General features: G+C 40.6%; 2 protein-coding genes across 2 annotated transcripts; both read left to right on the top strand.

Moving 5' to 3' along the window:
- Nucleotides 1–146: 146 nt before the first annotated feature.
- On the top strand, nucleotides 147–1797 carry LOC139372607 (transmembrane protein 238-like). The gene is made up of 3 exons (XM_071112372.1): nucleotides 147–223; nucleotides 813–1165; nucleotides 1391–1797. The coding sequence occupies exon 2, from the start codon at nucleotides 821–823 to the stop codon at nucleotides 1136–1138; it is 318 nt and encodes a 105-aa protein (XP_070968473.1). The 5' UTR covers nucleotides 147–223; nucleotides 813–820; the 3' UTR covers nucleotides 1139–1165; nucleotides 1391–1797.
- Nucleotides 1798–6246: 4449 nt separating this feature from the next.
- On the top strand, nucleotides 6247–19936 carry LOC139372606 (visinin-like). The gene is made up of 5 exons (XM_071112371.1): nucleotides 6247–6485; nucleotides 10694–10788; nucleotides 12369–12932; nucleotides 17160–17271; nucleotides 17388–19936. Exons 3-5 carry the CDS (start codon nucleotides 12552–12554, stop codon nucleotides 17474–17476), a joined length of 582 nt encoding a protein of 193 aa, XP_070968472.1. The 5' UTR covers nucleotides 6247–6485; nucleotides 10694–10788; nucleotides 12369–12551; the 3' UTR covers nucleotides 17477–19936.
- Nucleotides 19937–21668: the final 1732 nt, after the last annotated feature.

Here is a 21668-nt window from a genome sequence, read left to right as displayed (position 1 = left end):
ACTTTATGCCTACTTCATCGTGTCTTCACATACATCAACTACTGTATTTGTATCTTCTAGCCTTATTAGCCTACCAATGATAACCATGCCTTATACAATTTTTGCATACCGTTTGTGGGCGGGGCTCAGGTGAAATTGTGGGAGGGGTAAAGTGGTCGTTGAGAAAAACGCAAAAAAGTGAAAAGGTGGGATCGAACTCCGGAAGATTACACAACGTGTCCAGGTAGATAACTATTTTTGATAATTAAAAAGAAGACATTAAACGATGTCGGATTCGACATCAGTTTCACCAGGTCAAACTAAAAACATGACACATTTTCCAGACAAAGTACGCTACCGACTATGGCAAGCCAATGGTTTGAAAACAATGTAGCCTCCCTAGCCTAACTATTTTCTTTGTTCCTTTGGAGTGAACATGTAATTAGTTAGGCTATTCTGATGTTCTAAAATATTGCCTTCCCACTGGTGCGGTCTCAAATTCAACGTTCAGTTGATTTAGGCTACATTTGGTTGAGTTGTGAGTTAACGTGAAATCATCCAAAAATGTCATCCTGTCAATGGATTTAGGTTAAAAGGTTGGGTGAAAAAGAAACGAGATTCTCTTACCTTGATGACTTTTGGAAATCCAATTAGTTTTCCACGTTGATTTAAGTTCATTACATGAACATTACATTACATTGTTTTGGTCGAAATGTCGTGGAAACATCGTTGATTTAACCCGTTTTGACCAGTGGGTTCCTGTTTGTCCCATACAAACGTTGTTTAAATCTTTGTAAACTAATACCAACCACTTTTATATCTAACTCATGTAGGTGTGACCATGGGGCTCTGTGATGGCCTGTCCCACTGTAAACTGGCCCTGGCCTTTGCAGTGCTGATGGACTTGCTGGGTGGCACCGCCTTGCTGGTGGGAGTCTTTGTCCCTCTGAATATCAAAGGCAGGGACTTTGGGGACCTCCTGGTGTACACAGGAGCACTGTTCGTGCTCATGTCCCTGGGGGGCTGGGTGCTGTGGTACAGCGGAAACATTGACGGCCTCGTCTCCAGCAAAGAGCTTGGCCACATCGGCACCACCGTGGACCGGCTGGCCCGCACCCTCAGCCGCAAGATGCATATCCATCGCCACAGGGGGCCTTAGGGCTGTGGCAACTGGCCATAAAAGCAGGTAAGTTACGTTACTAGGGACTTGAATAATGGATTATAGGCCAAAACATTTCCTACATTATACTTACAGGGCTCATCTGTGAAAGAGACCTTGTTCTCAGCATGACTCCCTTACATCAAATAAACACGCCACCAGACATGCTATTTGTGATGCATCTACTCGGCAGGATCTAAAATAATTAATTGATTTGTAACCTCTCACTCTCTCCACCTCTTCTCTCAATAGGCTTTCCATCTACACATTGGTGGGTGGATGCCAGACATGTATTGGATCAATCACCCCCAATCTCCCCTCACATTGAACAACTTCTATAGTTCTTGTGCTAGTGCAGTATTTTACATTTTATTCTGAGACTTGTGTCCAGCAGTATTAATGTGTGATGGGTAATTAGCACTGTTTAATGCCAAGCAGTTGAAATGCACTCACCTAGCATGCTATGTCCCCTGTATATTACAAACTATTCATGTCCAAAGTTTTTAAAACACTTTTTATTAAAAATAATAATGCATTTGCTCATCTGTTACATCTGACATAGTGGATGTGATTTAACATTTCTTGTGTGGTGTGATTTCATTTAGAAAAATGACCTTACACTCAATCATTTTCATTTAGTTATTTTGCTAATAAATGTTTCCTTGTGTGAACTTTTTCAGGCTCTTTGAATTTTGGAAATGTCTATAGGTTTACTAGTAATGTAAATCGTTTAGAATGGTAGCCCTGCAGCGTGAATGTGATCCATTGTATTTTACATTTCTGGAAGGTGTAATTGTAGTATTTTCAGTCTTCAACCATTCCCTCTTATCTTGGGACAGTTCCTATTGTGAACTGTAGATGGAGACAAACAGATTTACTCTCAGGTCCCCACAAGGAGTGTACAGTATGTACGTCACAGGAGGCTACAGAGGGGAGGACAGCTCATAATAATGGCTGTAATGGAATGGTATCGAAATGCACAAGAAACCATATGTTTGATAAGTTCGATTACCATTCCATTTAGTCCATTCCAGCCATGGCTATGAACCCATCCTCCCCAGTTAAGGTGTGTGCCACCAACCTCTTGTGATGTACATTATGTACCAGTAGACCTGTTTGGACTGACATTCTTATTCAACCAATGCATTTTCCATCGTAGAGACACAGCAACATAAGTATCTATGACGACTACTATACAATTCAAGGGGCTTTATTGGCATGGGAAACGTGTTAACATTGCCAAAGCAAGTGAGGTAGATAATATACAAAAGTGAAATAAACAATACAAATGAACAGTAAACATTACACATACAGAAGTTTCAAAACAATAAAGACATTACAAATGTCATATATATACTATCCCTACCACTATGCAGAGGTAGATATTCAGAATTGTATTCTAGCTTCTATGTCCTGTGTATGACCACAATTTGGTCATACACAGTTGTGGGAGCTTTTGTTTTGTTATACAAAAATGGGAGCTTTTGTTTTACTACTTAAACAAAAATGAATGAGCTTTATATTGAGGGGGCTCAAATGAAGTTTATTGCTATGTTATTCAGAGGATACCGTCCAACAACTGATATCCTGTAAACCTGGCAAGAAGTATTATATTGTATTCAAAACAACAACAGGCTTAACGGAAGGCAGGGGAGAGAAAATGGACTATCCTGGACATAGGAGGTTGGTGGTAATGGCTGGAGCAGAATAGGTGGAATGGTATCAAATACATGAAACACAATGGTTTGATGCCATTCCATTAACGCCGTTCCAGCCATTATTATGAGCCGTTTTCCCCTCAGCACCCTCCACTGCTCCTGGAAGAAGAGAAAATAGTTATGTCCTGCCAGATTTAGAGGGGTCTTTGACTTGTGGTCTACAAAAGGGTCCTCATAAGCTGGCTAATGAGTTGGTGTAGCAGATAATTATCATGTACTCTCAAGCATGTTCTGTACCTCATAGATATATGCTGGGAACAATGGGTTAAACGGCCTTGTTCAGGGGCAGAACGACAGATTTTTACCTTGTCAGCTCCGGGGATTTGATCTAGCAAACTTTCGGTTACTGGCCCAACTGGCCCAACACTCTAACTACTAGGCTACCTATAATATAAGTACATATCTGGGCTAGTACATATATGAATGTGAGATCAGTGTTCTGCTTTGTCTGGATCAACACTTAAGTGGATAGTTCACCTCAATGACAAATCTACACAATAGTATGGGTAGATTCTACTGATCCCTAAGAGTCAGCAACCAAAAATATACACTCATCGGCCAGTTTATTAGGTACAAGAACCAGGTCCAGAACAGCCTGCATTCTTTGGGGCTTGGACAGTACAAGGTGTCAGAAACATTCCAAAGGGATGTGGGTCCATCCTGACGCGATGGCAACATGCAGTTGCTGCAGATTGGACAGCAGTTCATTCATTCTGCGTACAGCCCGTTCCATCTCATCCTAAAGATGATCTATTGGGTTTGTTCAGCAACAATGTTCAGATACCCTGTGGCATTCAACCGTTGCTCAATTGGGGGACCTAACGTGTGCCCGGAAAACATTCCTCACCAGCCTGTACCTTTGACAGCAGACAGGATGGGTCGGTCCATGGACTCAGGCTGCTTACGCCAAAGCCTGACTCTGCCATCAGCATGACGCAAAAGGAACTGAGTTTTGTCGGACCAGACACTGTCGTGTGTGAAAAGCCCAGGAGGGTGGCCATTTCTGAGATACCAGATCCGGCGCACCTGGCACCTATGATCATACCACGCACAAAGTCGCTTAGGTCACTTGTTTTGCCCTTTTAACATTCAATCGAACAGTAACTGAAGACCTCGATCGCTGTGTGCCTGCCACGGCCACGTTACTCACTGTCTGTAGAAGCGGTTCATTAATGAATTATGGTCTTCAATTTAATCATGGCCTTAAATGAAGATCATGATTAGTCTAATCCGGTATTTAAGAGCTGGGCTGTAACAAAAGGGCTGTACCTAAAGCCTGCCAAGTCTGAGGTCAGGAATGGAGTTGCCTATATAGCCTGTCCTGCCCTGGCTAGTTCGTTCCACGTTCCATTGTTGTGATCCAATTGGCAGCAATTTTTATAACCCTAGCTATATTTACCATAGCATGTACAGTGGGGCAAAAAAGTATTTAGTCAGCCACCAATTGTGCAAGTTCTCCCACTTAAAAAGATGAGAGAGGCCTGTAATTTTCATCATAGGTACACTTCAACTATGACAGATAAAATGAGAAGGAAAATCCAGAAAATCACATTGTAGGATTTTTAATGTATTTATTTGCAAATTATGGTGGAAAATAAGTATTTGCTCACCTACAAACAAGCAAGATTTCTGGCTCTCACAGACCTGTAACTTCTTCTTTAAGAGGCTCCTCTGTCCTCCATTCGTTAGCTGTATTAATGGCACCTGTTTGAACTTGTGATCAGTATAAAAGACACCTGTCCACAACCTCAAACAGTCACACTCCACTATGGCCAAGACCAAAGAGCTGTCAAAGGACACCAGAAACAAAATTGTAGACCTGCACCAGGCTGGGAAGACTGAATCTGCAATAGGTAAGCAGCTTGTTTTGAAGAAATCAACTGTGGGAGCAATTATTAGGAAATGGAAGACATACAAGACCACTGATAATCTCCCTCGATCTGGGGCTCCACGCAAGATCTCACCCGGTGGGGTCAAAATGATCACAAGAACGGTGAGCAAAAATCCCAGAACCACACAGGGGGACCTAGTGAATGACCTGCAGAGAGCTGGGACCAAAGTAACAAAGCCTACCATCAGTAACACACAGGGACTCAAATCCTGTAGTGCCAGACGTGTCCCCCTGCTTAAGCCAGTACATGTCCAGGCCCGTCTGAAGTTTGCTAGAGAGCATTTGGATGATCCAGAAGAAGATTGGGAGAATGTCAAATGGTCAGATGAAACCAAAATATACATTTTTGGTAAAAACTTAACTCGTCGTGTTTGGAGGACAAAGAATGCTGAGTTGCATCCAAAGAACACCATACCTACTGTGAAGCATGGGGATGGAAACATCATGCTTTGGGGCTGTTTTTCTGCAAAGGGACCAGGACGACTGATCCGTGTAAAGGATAGAATGAATGGGGCCATGTATCGTGAGATTTTGAGCGAAAACCTCCTTCTATCAGCAAGGGCATTGAAAATTAAACGTGGCTGGGTCTTTCAGCATGACAATGAACCCAAACACACCGCCCGGGCAACGAAGGAGTGGCTTCGTAAGAAGCATTTCAATGTCCTGGAGTGGCCTAGCCAGTCTCCAGATCTCAACCCCATAGAAAATCTTTAGAGGGAGTTGAAAGTCCGTGTTGCCCAGCAACAGCCCCAAAACATCACTGCTCTAGAGGAGATCTGCATGGAGGAATGGGCCAAAATACCAGCAACAGTGTGTGAAAACCTTGTGATGACTTACAGAAAACGTTTGACCTCTGACATTGCCAACAAAGGGTATATAACAAAGTATTGAGATAAACTTTTGTTATTGACCAAATACTTATTTTCCACCAAAATGTGCAAATAAATTCATAAAAAATCCTACAATGTGATTTTCTGGATTTTTTTTCTAATTTTGTCTGTCATAGTTGAAGTGTACCTATGATGAAAATTACAGGCCTCTCTCATCTTTTTAAGTGGGAGAACTTGCACAATTGGTGGCTGACTAAATATTTTTTTGCCCCACTGTATCTTTGACAAACAGACTAATAGGATGGATGGCATGGCCATTCGATCACTTTGGCACCACTCTGTCCTGACATAAACCATCACCTCCTAAGCCTCCATAGCCTCTCCTCTGTCTATCTCTCCGTCAATCAAAAGATCCCTTCACTAGCGCCATCCACTCAGCCTAAACCTTGATTTAGAGCAAAGGTTAGATTGGTCTCGGGGCAGCAGCTTTACTGGCTCAGAGAGTTGAGGGGGGCGTCAAACATACTTAATCCAATAACCAGGGGCTCTTGGCAAAGTATATTTCTAGCTGAGGGGAAAATCCCCTCTTTAAAATAGATGGATGGACAAAACAAGTGGGGGGAGGGTGTGTGTCAGGCCAGGGGGATCACAATGGATAAAGTGTGTGTGTGGACAAAGTGGAATGTGAGGACAAGACTGTAGCTGAAGAGTGGTACTATGCCACCCTGTTTTAAGGCGATCTGTGCCTCTGTCCATGGGTGTTCTGGCCATCTGAACGTTTAAGTAGTTTGACTTCATTTACAGGTGAATTCGGGGACTGATGGTAACACACACGTCTTGGTGCCAGTCTATCCAGACGTCTCTCTTGATGTGGTTGATCAAATGGAATCCAAGTTATCAGGTTAAAGGTATGGTGTTGCTTCACACATACAACAATCAAGCACATAGACAATAAATAGACAATAAATAGACAAGAAACATAATCAGTATCCTTGATGCTACCTCCTATTGTTGTGCCTTTGAGAAAGGCACTTAACTGCACCAGAGGAACTCACTGAAAATTGGTTACATGTACAGTGGGGCAAAAAAGTATTTAGTCAGTCACCAATTGTGCAAGTTCTCCCACTTAAAAAGATGAGAGAGGCCTGTTTATCATAGGTACAACTTCAACTATGACAGACAAAATGGAAAAAAAAAATCCAGAAAATCACATTGTAGGATTTTTAATGAATTTATTTGCAAATTATGGTGGAAAATAAGTATTTGGTCACCTACAAACAAGCAAGATTTCTGGCTCTCACAGACCTGTCCTCCACTCGTTACCTGTGTAAACACAGCCTTTCTGTATTAGATTCTGTATTAGATTCTAAACACAGTGTTGAAATCCAAACTCTCATACTGTATATAGGACCATCTTTTTCAAGGTGTTGATAAATTGACCACTTCACAGTGTTGGGTCCCTATGACACACTGTAGGTTTTGAAAATGAACATTGTGTCAGACAATCAACCAATAACACTAAGCATTACAGGTGGAGTATGGAAAAGGCCAGAGAAAATAAGGGAGAAAGAGAAAACTGGTTAACCAAGTCAATAAAAACGTGGCCCCTCCAGAGGGGTATAATACAAAGCAGGAAAAATGAGTTAGCCAACTTTGATAAACAACCAGAAATAACTATTGATTTTCTGGTTCATTAAACTTAGGTATGTGTTTTTGGTTGTCGACTCAATTGGACTATATGCATTTCAAGCATATATAAAAAATAAAGTTAATTCAGAATGTTTATGCAAAGTTCGATGGCTAACACATTGATCCTGCTTTGTTGTAAACCCCTCTGGTCCTAGTGATAAACAGAGGTAGACAGTGGTGGCGAAACCTCCAGCTATCAAGGCCCATCCTTCTTTTATGTATGGCTGTCATGGTTGTCAACCAGTGGCAGCCATACATTATACTTATACCCAGTCATACTTATACCCAGTGACGGCCACACCTGTCTAGCTATAAAAAATATATACAAAAATAATCTAAAATAATAATAAAATAAAATAAAAATTTAAAAAAACATTATATATATATATATATATATATATATATATATATATATATATATATATATATATATATATATAGTACCAGTACACAGTCAAATGTTTAGACACACCTACTCATTCAAGGGGTTTTCTTTATTTTTACTATTTTCTACATTGTAGAATAATAGTGAAGACATCAAAACCATGAAATAACACATATGGAATCATGTAGTAACCAAAAAAGTGTTATAATAAATAAAAATATATTTTATATTTGAGATTCTTCAAAGTAGCCACCCTTTGCCTTGATGACAGCTTTGCACACTCTTGGGGTTCTCTCAAAAGCTTCACCTGGAATGCTTTTCCAACAATCTTGAAGGAGTTCCCACATAAGCTGAGGAGTTGTTGGCTGCTTTTCCTTCACTCTGCAGTCCAACTCATCCCAAACCATCTCAATTGGGTTGAGGTCGGGTGATTGTGGAGGGCAGGTTATCTGAAGCAGCACTCCATCGCTCTCCTTCTTGGTATACATTTTCATCATTGAATATTGTAAGAGCTTTCATTGTCTGCTTATATGCTACCTTTATTTATCTTACGCTTCTGACTTGGTGTACAGGGAGAATACTGTAAGAACGGCCCATGTTCTGAATTGTGTTGCTGTACATTTCAAAAGTACTGAACAAATAGTTATATTGACTACGTCCGTCCTAGCTCGCTCATTAAAGTTTTAATCGAAATTACAGATATTTTCTTATCCGCTTGTCGTCCACTTATTCCATAGTTTGCACATCTCAATTGTCAGTAGAAACCACATTTGTTTAAGCAAGTCAGCCATATCAGCTATGTTTTTTTTAAAGGTGGTAAATTAGGCTGAATTAACTGTTTCGCTGCCAGACAAGGCTCCGCCTCCGCCTGCCAGGTGTAGCAGTGGTAAGGTGTTGGGACTGCTGTTGAGACTCTGCTTTTGGGACAGTTTTATGTAGGCCCTAACATTTTGTGGACAACCGTTTGCCATCGTTATAGTGCAATTAATGTATTGTTTAGTGTTGTGTTGTGTAATGGCTTTGCTGGCATGCATACAAAAACAAATGGGGGAGTTTGCCCCACCAACATTTACATGCTAAAATCGCCACTGGTTATACCAACTCCAACTAAATTGGGGAAGTTATGAGGATTCTACCAAAAATATAATGCACATTTTCTTTCAGGCAGTTTCACCTCAGCAGGTGGTGGACTACGGCTTATGGGTCATAGGTCAGGTAAGTGCACTTAAGTCCCCTGGATCAAAGACAGGGGGGTCAATTATCACTAACTCGTCTTAGGTCTGTAAGACCCAAGAACCTGAAGGTTTAGCCCTTTCTAATTACGGGGGAAGAATAGGTTACCTGTGTGTTATTGACATACTGAATCTCTTTGTTTGTGAGACCACCCTTTACTATTTTGTCTGTTTCTGTCTCAAAAGCGGTGTACATGATGGAAAGAGGGGGTTTATGCACATCTTAAATAGTAACAGGAGCTCGACAAAAATATCTACATCTTATTATTCTTCTTCTGTGGGTTTTATGGCGGAATACAACCCAAAAAGGTGTATTGCCGCCACCAACTGGACAGGTTGAAAAACCAAAACAAGGTAAAAAGAAAATCCATAGGTGATAGGTAAACTAACTTAATCCACCCAAATAGAAATAGTACTTTGACAAAACCAAATCAGAACTACCACTTCTTACTTCTTTCAAATCTCCATACCTCCCTTCTCAGGCTCTAGGGCCTCAGAGGGTGGTACGGCTTGTGACAATATTTCATGTAACTCCTCCGCCAAGAAATCTTTCAGTCCCAGGAACCACTCCGCCGCATCCACAATGATATCCATCTTCCTGGACCTCCTCCCCACCTTGGCAGTGCCATTAATCACTATGGCTATAAAGGCCACTCAGATATAACCCCCTTGATGTGTGCCCTGTTACGAAGAGACAGACATGACACTTCAAACGTATCAAATTTGGGGAGACGCACATTTCTTCCGATCCGCAGAAGCACAAAAAAATCGAAACAAGCCCGCCTCTCGTGACCCTCACAGCCTTCACTTTACCCAGCACTCTCTCCGCCAGTTTCGGTATCTCAAATGGATTCTTCAAGATTGGTAATCTGCTCAACTGCTCCTCATTAAGAAACTGTACTTCTACTAGATACGAAGGGACACTCATCACTGTACACTACTTTTGCTACACTAATTCTCCTCGGGTCTACCGCCATTGGATTCAGAATCCACTTCATCGTCCGCTTCCGCCTTCTTTTCCCCACCAAGTCTCTCCCAGACCATGCTCAAAGTCGAAGATCTACATCAAAAAAGAATCTTTGCTCACTGTTATGCTGCTCCCAAACATGATGATTTAATAAAGCTATCATGGTGATTTAATAACGCTAGTGTGGTCATTTACCTTGAAGGCGATTTGAATAAAGCTTGAAGCTTTATTAAATCAACTCATCTGGGAACAACGAAACAGCGAGCAGGCATTTATTTGTTTCTATGTTGGTGTACATAGTTGAACATGTTTGACCAAACCCTCTACTTATAAGTGGGATCCTAACTGACTATAAAGCACCTAAACCATAAAAACAGACCTACGGTTGGCTTTCTAGGAACTGCTAACAATGTGTTGAGAAATGGTTGCATGGCCCCTATACACTAACCTCTGACATCTATAAAAACAGCTCATGCCTGTAAGACCATTGTTGTTTTGTTCTTATTCAACTCAAGTGTTGATAACGGACAACAAGTCTTAGTGAAGAAGGTAAAAGCTAGAGTCAATAACTACACAGCAACCTATGTGGATAAAACGCTCACGGCGAAAGATTTCAAATAATTGAATTGTTTAAAGTTGTTTGAACTTTGCTTTTTAAGACAGGGCAATAGAAAAAATAAGGACATAATATGACGTTACACGGACATTACATAAAATATGTTTTAGTGTGTGCTGACGTGTAGGCATGGAATGATCGAGAAACAAAAAGAAGCAGATAAGAAGTTCATTTGGGTGTGTTTGTGGCTTAGCGCCTTAATTAACGATCCTGTATAATTGACTTAGCCCAACCTGCAGGTGTAGCAGGATCCCACTTTGCTCTCCGCTGACCATGAATATCACTTTCATCTTGACTTGTCTCCGCTGAGTCACTCACACAGGTAAGCGTTTGAATTCATCTTTATTTATGTCTTTCCTTGTTTGTTTCTGTCTATAGTTCTAGCTGTACTCCAAGGAAATTCCTTTTTTGGAGCCAGGGATGGGTTAAATTCCCTTCAAATTTATGTGGAAGATTGGAATTGATTTGGAGATTTCAGTTCTTTCTAAATTGAAGGATTTGAACTCCCTTCTGAAAGCATTAGGTTAATATGGACTTTCTCGTTTTTTGGTATCTACTCAACATACTGTACTCATTTCAGCCATAGTTTTAACTTCTGTTTTAGTACTTTTGAAGCTTCTAATGGTTTTAAAGTTGTATTATCATGAATGTATGCTAGTCCATATTTGAGTCATAGATCAAAGGAATAACCACAGGTTTTCAGTATGATGTTTTTAGTCGCCTATGTGTGTTAGCACAGTGATCTGTGGAGGCTGGTGGGAGGAGCGATAGGAGGACGGGCTCATTGTAATGGCTGGAATGGAATTCATGGAACGGAGTCAAACGTATGGAAACCACATTTGACTCCGTTTCATTTATTCCATTCCAATAAAAAAGCATGAGCTGGCACACACCCAGAGAAAATAATTTAGTGTAGAGGTGCTGACCAACGGTGAATAAGCTATAAAAAAATCCCAAAGAGAGTCACACACTCCATATATATATATATATATATATATATATATATATATAACCTCCCAGTCATTTATTGAATAATTGTTATGGCATAATATATTCAATATGCTGTGGGCTATTGTCTTTAAACAGTTTAGCTCAATTCAATATGATCAACCTAGCAATTACGACACAACCCTCACTATTGTCATTGTTTGTCTACATAACCTGGCCCAAGCATTCATGACATTACCCTGAAGAAGGCAAATTAATTCTGAAACATTTTTTTACCCAATAAATTACTGGGAGGTTTTATATATATATATATATAATCAGTGGTGAGAACAAGTATGTGATACACTGCCGATCTTGCAGGTTTTCCTACTTACAAAGCATGTAGAGGTCTGTAATTTTTTTATCATAGGTACACTTCAACTGTGAGAGACGGAATCTAAAAGAAAAATCCAGAAAATCACATTGTATGATTTTTAAGTAATTCATTTGCATTTTATTGCATGACATAAGTATTTGATCACCTACCAACCAGTAAGAATTCCAGCTCTCACAGACCTGTTAGTTTTTCTTTAAGAAGCCTGGATGTTGTTCAGGTGTGTGTGTGTGTGTGTGTGTGTGTGTGTGTGTGTGTGTGTGTGTGTGTGTGTGTGTGTGTGTGTGTGTGTGTAAACTCATTAGCTGACTGTAGCCTTTATCCTAAACCCGATGATTAGGAATGGGTATTTTATGCCTACTAGACGGAGATCACAGAGCACAGATTATGGTTATCATGTCTACGATAACTGTCATCCCGTCACATGCTGGATACACTACTGCAATTAGTTATGGATGGCCCGTTGTGCCCAGATACTTCTCTTGATGAAAAATGTAAATATTAAAGACATTGGACTCCACTCTGCGATTTGTTAGACTGGAATAACCTTATTAAATGAATTCATTCCTATTTTAATTTAGAGTTGCTTTTCAAGGGGTCAAGCGAAAAGCCTGCTTTACAGAGAGAAGGACCCAGCCTCCCAGCTTCTGGATATCGTACATTGTCAGGACGTACAAAAGAACACACACATCACAGTCCGTGTTGATATACATTTGCCTTTTAAAAGACACAACGGGGCTATTTCTTTCACCTGAAAACACAACATGGGGAACGCCAAGAGCAGCGCCGTCTCCAAGGAGATCCTGGAAGACCTGAAGCTCAGCACCAAGTTCACTGAGACGGAGATCACCCAGTGGTACGAGAGCTTCCAGAAGTCGTGTCCCTCTGGACGTATCACGCCCAAGGAGTTTGAGGTCATCTACAGCCGCTTCTTCCCCGAGAGCAACGCCCAGACGTACGCGCAGCACGTCTTCCGTTCCTTCGACACCAACGACGACGGCACTCTGGACTTCAAGGAGTACATAATTGCGCTGCACCTGACGTCCACGGGCAAGACCACCAGGAAGCTGGAGTGGGCCTTCTCGCTGTTCGACGTGGACAAGAACGGATACATCACCAAGTCGGAAGTGACCGAGATCTGCAGCGTAAGTAGTGGGGGAGGAGAAGCGGGGAGTGGATGGGTGGGTGGATAGACAGATCAATAGAGATGACATGCATGTTAGAAACTAATCCCGTTGACTGACGCTTGTCATCTAAATCCAAACCAGCCTTAATCTAGGCCTCTGTATTGGCATTGAGGGGGTTAAGGTTTAAAGCCGTGTGAGGTTGATTCTGGTCATCAAGTGTCAAAAAATTGAATGTTCAATCAAACAAATCTTGACTTTCCATTTGACAAATAAAGTGGTGACCCCAATATCTGACAATTCATTGTTTTGGCGCCTCACTTCTGCTGTGGAGTCTCAGGAAGCACTATAGTGACCTGGAGGCAGGGATAAATTGTTTTGCCTCAGTGTCCCTGAGGTGCAGATGAATTCAAGCACTGATACCACTCCACTACAACATCTGACCGTATTCCCCGGGCCCTGAGGTTAAACTGAAAGGGTGTAGGAGGGAGTGAGGGAATTAGGGAAGGAGGGATAAATGTAGATTAGGAGAGAATGGGGACTGAGATTGAACAGTGTTTAAGATTTAAAGACACATCTCGCTGTGTCCTGGTGTAACAGAATTGCTTCCGTCCCTCTCCTCGTCCCATCCTGGGCTTGAACCAGTGACCCTCTGCACACATCGACAACAATCACCTTCGAAGCATCGTTACCTTATCATTCCACAAAAGCCGCAGTCCTTGCTGAGCAAGGGAAACAACTACTTCAAGGTCTCAGAGCGAGTGACGTCACCGATTGAAACGCTACTAGCGCGCACCCCTAACTAGCTAGCCATTTAACAACAGTTACACTGGGCTGCAGGTCAAGATGTACAGTATGTGACACTCACTGTGTGATTATCCCCCATGGCTGTCTGAAAGTAAATGTATGATTTGTTCAAACATGCAAAGGAGGTTGAATACTAAAGTTGTGAATAACATTTTAGTCCAAATTAAAACGTTTTTTTAAACCTATAATTTCTTATTTGGCCCTTCGAGCCGGAAAAATGCTAAAGAATAACAGTGAGTGCCCCACCCTATAGCGATCATGATGAAGCATGCAACATTGCCAACCAATAACTGAACAGTCAGTGCTTTGCCATGTAAACGTGACCAATGGCAAACACCATATACTGTATTTTGCTTGGGGTAGTAGTGGTTACTCAACAAAAAAATGACCGCAACAATTTCATTGATTTTACTGAGTAACAGTTCATATGAGGAAATCAGTCAATTGAAATAAATTCATTAGGCCCTAATCTATGGATTTCACATGACTTTGAATACATATATTCATTCATCTGTTGGTCACAGATGCCTTAAAAAAAAAAAATGGGCCTCCCAATGGGCATTCAAATTGACATCGATAAAATGCAATTGTGTTTGTTTCAACACCATGCATACATGGAACGAACAATAATTTAATCTTATTCAACGTTCTGACTCCAAAGCGTGGAGTGCAGGCCACGAAGCATAGGCCGATTTCGATGCACACTGGTGAACTTTCCTGCAGTCAGCATGCCAATTGCACGCCCTATCAAAAAATATGGCATTGTGTTGTGTGACACAAATGCACATTTTAGAGTGGCCTTTTATTGTCCACAGCACAAGGTGCACCTGTGCAATGATCATGCTGTTTAATAAGCTACTTGATATTCCACACCTGTCAGGTGGATGGATTATCTTGGCAAAGGGGAAATGCTCACCAACAGGGATGTAAACACATTTGTGCACAGAATTTAAAAGAAATAAGCTTATTGTGCATATGGAACATTTCTGGGAGCTTTTATTTCAGCTCATGAAACATGGGACCAACATTTTACATTTTGCGTTTATATTTTTGTTTGTGTATATATAGACAGAAAAAATCCTTTTAAACAAACTGAGTCTATGTGAACTGTAAATGAGAACAAGCTGCTGCTGATTTGTCGGTTCACACCAGTCCTTAGGCTCTAATCTTATTTAAGCTCCCTGTTTACAGTTGAAACACTAAAATGTGATTTAGTGTTTTTTGTACCACTGTTTTTCTCTCCAAAATGTTATTTTGATTTTCTTACAAGCCATGGGAACACAATGCGATTTAATCAAAACTAAGGTTCAGATGGGAAGAATATTTATAAATGGTGGATGCTAACATTTGAAATCCCTCAAAACCAATCTACTCAAGGATGTTCAGAGACTTGTCTCAAAGCCACTCCTGCATTGTCTTGGCCGTGTGCTTAGGGTTGTTTTCCTGTTTGAAGGTGAACCTTCACCCCATTCTGAGGTCCTGAGTGCTCTGGAGCAGGTTTTCATTGAGGATCTCTCTGTACTTTTCTCCCTTCATCTTTGCTTCGATCCTGACTATTTCCTAGTCCCTGCTGCTGAAAAACATCCCCACAGCATGATGCTGCCACCACCATGTTTCACCGTAGGGATAGTGGCAGGTTTCCTCCAGACGAGAGGCTTGGCATTCAGGCCAAAGAGTTCAATCTTGGTTCCATCAGACCAGCGAATCTTGTTTCTCATAGTCTGAGTCTTTAGGTGCCTTTTTGGCAAACTCCAAGCGGGCATTCATGTGCCTTTTACTGAGGAGTGGCTTCTGTCTGGCCACTCTACCATAAAGGCCAGATTGGTGGAGTGCTGCATAGATGGTTGTCCTTCTGGAAGGTTCTCTAGAGCTGTGTCACCTCCCTGACCAACGCCTTTCTCCCCCGATTGCTCAGTGTGGCCGGGCGGCCAGCTCTAGGAAGAGTCTTGGTGCTTCCAAACTTCTTCCATTTAAGAATGATGGAGGCCACTGTTCTTCGGGACCTTCAATGCTGCAGACATTTGTGCCTCAACACAACCCTGTCTCGGAACTCTACGGACAATTTGTTCGACCTCATGGCTTGGTTTCTGCTCTGACATGCACTGTCAACTGTGGGACCTTATATAGACAGTGTGCCTTTCCAAATCATATCCAATCAATTGAATTTGAATTTGTGGAGTCAAGTTGTAGAAACATCTCAAGGATGATCAATGGAAACAGGATGCATCTGAGCTCAATTTTGAGTCTTGTAGCAAAGGGTCTGAATACATATGTAAATAAGGTATTTCTGTTTTTTATTATGGGGTGTTGTGGGTAGATTACTAAGGAAATTGTCTTATTTAATCAATTTTAGAACTAGGCTGTAACATAACAAAATGTGGAAAAGTCAACCGGTCTGAATACTTTCCGAAGGCACTGTATATTCACAGAACGCAAATACATTTTTATTTCTATGTGAATGGTACCTGAGTATTTCATACATTTACATTGTTCAGGAAAGAATACAGTATGTGTTTTTGACTGCTTCGGAGCGATACATTTTCTTTAGCCTTACATTACAGATTATCATTGGATCATTTTCGTAGTACAAACATCAATGTTCCACAGTAATCGCCCGTTTTAAAATAATCAGCCCTGGAATATGATTTTATGAGAAGATTAAAAAGAACAGGATTGGGGTGTTCTAAGGATATATTCTCACTGCAGTGATCTGGTGTTTGTAGTTTATATAGGGTGAGAGAATATCCACGACATCCTTTCACAAACACTTCACCCCAACACGCCGCTTGTATTAGTTCCTAAAGTGAATGTGGATAAAACAATGGTTCCATAATAATAGTTATTTGTGTTGGACAACATGATTGAACTTGACCTTTTGGCGTAGTCGGCAGGATTTGCTTTACATATTTGTCAGTAAATCTCCCGTGTTACAGAATAGCCGATGAAAGTGACATACCATAAAACTTCAATTAAACGCCGAATCTCAAATAGCCGTCTGTCCCCGGGCACCGAAAACACATTTCAGCAAATGAACACCTGCTTCAAATAAACACCAGGTTGAAATGAATTGTTTACGAGATTAGCATGGACACAGCTCCGATATTCCCATGGACATTAAAAAAATGTGTACAAAATTCTGTCATTGTTGCTAGCCATTGCGCCACCAAAAAAGAAAATGCAATATCACCGGTACCGTTCTCCATGGTGTTGAAGCGCGAAATGGTGATAGGCAGTCTAGTCGTTGCAAGTCTGATCTGCGGCGGATTTGTTATTACAATGTTTATACGGGTCCTACTTGTCACAATAAACAGTGTGGTAGTCTTTTCAACATTTTATTGAGTATAAAGGAAATAAACACCGGGCTCAAATAGAAGCCTGTCTCTAATAAAACACTGTTTGTGTTCAGGGATTGAAGGTATACCATTTTTATGTACCCAACAGGCTATTTTCAAGCTAATTCCCAAGGATGAACAAGCTGAGCTGCCCAATGATGAGAACACACCGGAGAAGAGGGCCAACAAACTCTGGACATTCTTTGAGAAAGAAGACAATGGTGAGGAGAAGAACGTCTTGTTTAATGTGATTTGACATTTTAACTGTAATATAAACCTGATGATGATGATGATTCCTATCTGTTTCTTTCTCTTGCTCTCTCTCTCTCCACCTCAGAGCGAGTTGCAGAAGGAGAGTTCATCAAGGGTGTGATGGACAATGAGGATGCACTTCACCTCATTCAATATGAACCTGCAAACAAGTAACCCTCTGCTAATAAAGTCCTATGGTCATAGGACATGACCATAGGAGTTGACAAGACAGCACAAACAGATCTGGGATCTGCGCTCCTACATTCCACATTCCCCACCCTATCCTCAACTTACCCATCATAATGCAGAAAGTATTTTGTTTTAATTCCAGTCTAACTTCAATGTTTATCGGACTTCGGTTCAAATAGTATATGTTTTCCTCCAAATACTTTAGCTGCGCGTGATTGTAAAAACATACCATGAACCCGCAACCCTGGCGTTGCAAGCGCTATGCTCTACCAACTGAGCTACACGGGACATTACTTTTTACTATATACTGTATACTGGTATTGTTTTTACGATATACTGTATACTGGTATTGTTTTTACTATATACTGTATACTGGTACTGTTTTTACGATATACTGTATACTGGTATTGTTTTTACTATATACTGTATACTGGTATTGTTTTTACTATATACTGGTATTGTTTTTACTATATACTGTATATTTTGGGACTTGATATTTAGCTTTGGAATGTTTTGAGAAAGGGTAAAGAGTATTAAGAGCTGGTAAGAGGGGTTTAGAAAATGAAAGCAAGCAATGAGTAATCTGATAATACTTCATACCAGACGTGCTACTCATTAGCTAATCATTTGTTAAAATATTTTGATATGTGCACCAATAAAGCAATAATAGCAAAGGTAGTGCAAACTTAGGATAATGTTTTAGGACCTTTTAGAGATTGTGTTTAAAATGTAACCTGGTCCGTGTTGACATAAAGACATTGATCTTGATACCGACAGACACAATCTAATATAAAGGTCAAGGGCTAAATACTGTAGACTCACACAATGCCAACTACGATACAATTCTTTATGGCATTTACCTCATGAAATCTCCTCTTTTCGAAGTAAACATTTTAAAATACTTCACTCAGAGTTTGCCCCTGCTATTGAAGGTTAAGGATTGTGAGTTTCAATTTGTTTCTTTGTCTTAATATTATCCTCTGAAAATGATAGACACAAACGTTATCAAAGTGCTAATGCTTGCACTGAAATTATTGCTGAACTATCAATCAATCAATCATAAAGCCCTTCTTACATCAGGTGATGTTACAAAGTGCTGTACAGAAACCCAGCCTAAAACCCCAAAGATGTAGAAGCACGGTGGCTAGGGAAAAACTCCCTAGAATGGCCACAACCTAGGAAGAAACCTAGAGAGGAACCGGGCTATGAGGGGTGGCCAGTCCTCTTCTGGTTGTGCCGGGTGGAGATTATAACAGGACATGGCCAAGATGTTCAAATGTTCATAGATGACCAGCAGGTCAAATAATAATAAGCACAGTGGTTGTAGAGGGTGCAACAGGTGAGAGAGCATACCTAAATTCACACAGGACACAGGATAAGACAGGAAAAATACTCCAGATATAACAGACTGACACTAGCCCCCCGACACATAAACTATTGCAGCATAAATACTGGAGGCTGACATAGGAGGAGTCGGGAGACACTGTGACCCTGTCTGATGATAGCCCCAGACAGGGCCAAACAGGCAGGATATAACCCCCCATCCTAGAGGGATACTTCAACCACCAACTTACCATCCTGAGACAAGGCCGAGTATAGCCCACGAAGATCTCCCCCACGGCACAAACCCAAGGGGGGGCGCCAACCCGGACAGGAAGATCACTAGTGTTTACTCTGTCTTTTGAGAACGGTTCTAGCAGCATTTGAAGTCTCACTCATTTAATACACATACCTTTTATTTTGATAAGATACTGACTTTATGAAAGAGTTGTCATAAACTTTAGATTCCATTACCTTCAAGTTTCATTAGATAAAAATGGCCCTTTTAATAGTTCTTAGAAAGATAGTTTGTGTAGCAAGACAACATCAAATCTGTCTATCAGATGATTATTTGTGTTCTTTGTTTTTGATTATTTGTGTGATCTGTGCTTCCCCCCTCTGTTTTTGTACACAATTTGTTTTGCTGTTTTGATTTAAAAGTATTATTGTGAAATAAAGCATTCCACTTCAAGAATTTTTTTTTTTTTTAAATGTTTGATACATTATTCATAGAAATGTCTATTTTCTGGTTGGAAATGTCAACATTACATTTAAAATCGATCCATACAAAATGTAAACTCTTGCCAAAGACATTCCACACAGTATTGTCACGATCTTATAGGCTACCATTTTGTTTTTATTTAAATTCTCTATCATTTACCACATACATCTGAATAATCCTACATGCTTGAAGAGATGGCTGTCACATTCATCAATCCATCCTTCCCTAGTTCCAACCGCTATTTATTTATTTATTTATTTATTTCTTTCTTTCTTTCTTTCTTTCTTTCTTTCTTTCTTTCTTTCTTTCTCTCAATTCAATTCAAGGGCTTTATTGTCATGGGAAACATATGTTAACATTACCAAAGCAAGTGAAGTAGATAATAAACAAAAGTTCAAATGTCATATGTCTACAGTGTTGTAACGATGTGCAAATAGTTAAAGTACAAAAGGGAATAATAAAGCCTGTCTTCTCTTGAGAGCCAGGTCTGCCTACGGTGGCCTTTCTCAATAGCAAGGCTATGTTCACGGAGTCTGTACATAGTCAAAGTTTTCCTTAAGTTTGGGTCAGTCATGGTGGTCAGGTATTCTGCCACTGTGTACTCTCTGTTTAGGGCCAAATAGCATTCTAGCATGCTCTGTTTTGTAAATTCTTTCCAATGTGTCAAATAATTATATTTTTGCTTTCTCATGATTTGGTTGGGTTAATTGTGTTGCTGTCGTGGGGCTCTGTGGGGTCTATTTGTGTTTGTGAACAGAGTCCCAGGACCATCTTGCTTAGGGGACTCTTCTCCAGGTTAATCTCTCTGTAGGTGATGGCTTTGTTATGGAAGGTTTGGGAATCGCTTCCTTTTAGGTGGCTGTAGAATTTAACGGCTCTTTTCTGGATTTTGATCATTAGTGGGTATCGGCCTAATTCTGATCTGCATGAATTATTTGGTGTTTTTGTTTTGATGGCATAGAAGGCCCTTCTTGCCTTGTCTCTCAACTCGTTCACAGCTTTGTGGAAGTTACCTGTGGCGCTGATGTTAAGGCCGAGGTATATATAGTTTCTTTGTGTGCTCTAGGGCAACGGCGTCTAGATGGAATTTGTATTTGTGGTCCTGGCGACTGGACCTTTTTTTGGAACAGCATTATTTTTGTCTTACTGAGATTTACTGTCAGGGCCCAGGTCTGACAGAATCTGTACAGAAGATCTAGGTGCTGCTGTGGGCCCTCCTCTGTTAATGATAATGCAGAGGATCTTCCCAAGGTTGCTGTTGGTGCATATCCCACGGCAGTTAATGGGTTCAAATTTGTCTCCACTTTTGTGGATTGGGGTGATCAGTCCTTGGTTCCAAATATTGGGGAAGACACCAGAGCTAAGGATGATGTTAAAGAGTTTAAGTATAGTCAATTGGAATATGTTCTGTATATTTTTTCATTTCGTTTAGGATACCATCAACACCACAGGTCTTTTTGAGTTGGAGGGTTTGTATTTTGTAGTTCATTGTAGTTCATTCAATGTAATTGGAGAATCCAGTGGGGTCTGGTAGTCTTTAATAGTTGATTCTAAGATGTGTATTTGATCATGTATATGTTTTTGCTGTTTGTTCTTTGTTATAGGGCCAAGATAACAATTTTAGATAACAATTTTCCCAGAAGTGGTTAGAGTCTCTTGTTTTAGTGATTCACCATAGCGAAGGCATAGACTCTATCTCTCTATCTCTCTTGCACCTGTGACTGGGGAGATTATTGACATAATCTTATGCATTTGAAAGCATCTGTCTTAACCTCCAAAGCTGCCTGTGTTTTTTAATGTAATCTTTGAATCACTCTTCATTTAACTACAAGATAAAATCCTCTATTTTTGGACATCAACTGGAGATATTGAGACAGTTGTCCCAACAGACAATTCCCAGGATCTGTCCAGTTTATGTAGAAGAACTGACATGACATGAAAACTGACATGATTTGTATTTATTTTATTTTACCTTTATTTAACTAGGCAAGTCAGTATAAGAACACATTCTTATTTTCAATGACGGCCTAGGAACAGTGGGTTAACTGCCTTGTTCAGGGGCAGAACGACAGATTTTGTACCTTGTCAGCTCGGGGATTCAATCTTGCAACCTTTCGGGTTACTAGTCCAACACTC

Source organism: Oncorhynchus clarkii, chromosome 18, assembly GCF_045791955.1.
Source record: "Oncorhynchus clarkii lewisi isolate Uvic-CL-2024 chromosome 18, UVic_Ocla_1.0, whole genome shotgun sequence".
Lineage (NCBI taxonomy): Eukaryota > Metazoa > Chordata > Actinopteri > Salmoniformes > Salmonidae > Oncorhynchus > Oncorhynchus clarkii.
This window is presented reverse-complemented; position numbering and strand designations above follow the sequence as displayed.

What these genes read in the sequence shown, in the direction of transcription:
- LOC139372607 (XM_071112372.1), top strand. Translation starts at nt 821, where the DNA reads ATGGGGCTCTGTGATGGCCTGTCCCACTGTAAACTGGCCCTGGCCTTT.
- LOC139372606 (XM_071112371.1), top strand. Translation starts at nt 12,552, where the DNA reads ATGGGGAACGCCAAGAGCAGCGCCGTCTCCAAGGAGATCCTGGAAGAC. An exon ending in AAGTGACCGAGATCTGCAGC is followed by an intron (nt 12,933 to 17,159) that starts GTAAGTAGTGGG and finishes TGTACCCAACAG; the next exon opens with GCTATTTTCAAGCTAATTCC. An exon ending in CTTTGAGAAAGAAGACAATG is followed by an intron (nt 17,272 to 17,387) that starts GTGAGGAGAAGA and finishes TCTCCACCTCAG; the next exon opens with AGCGAGTTGCAGAAGGAGAG.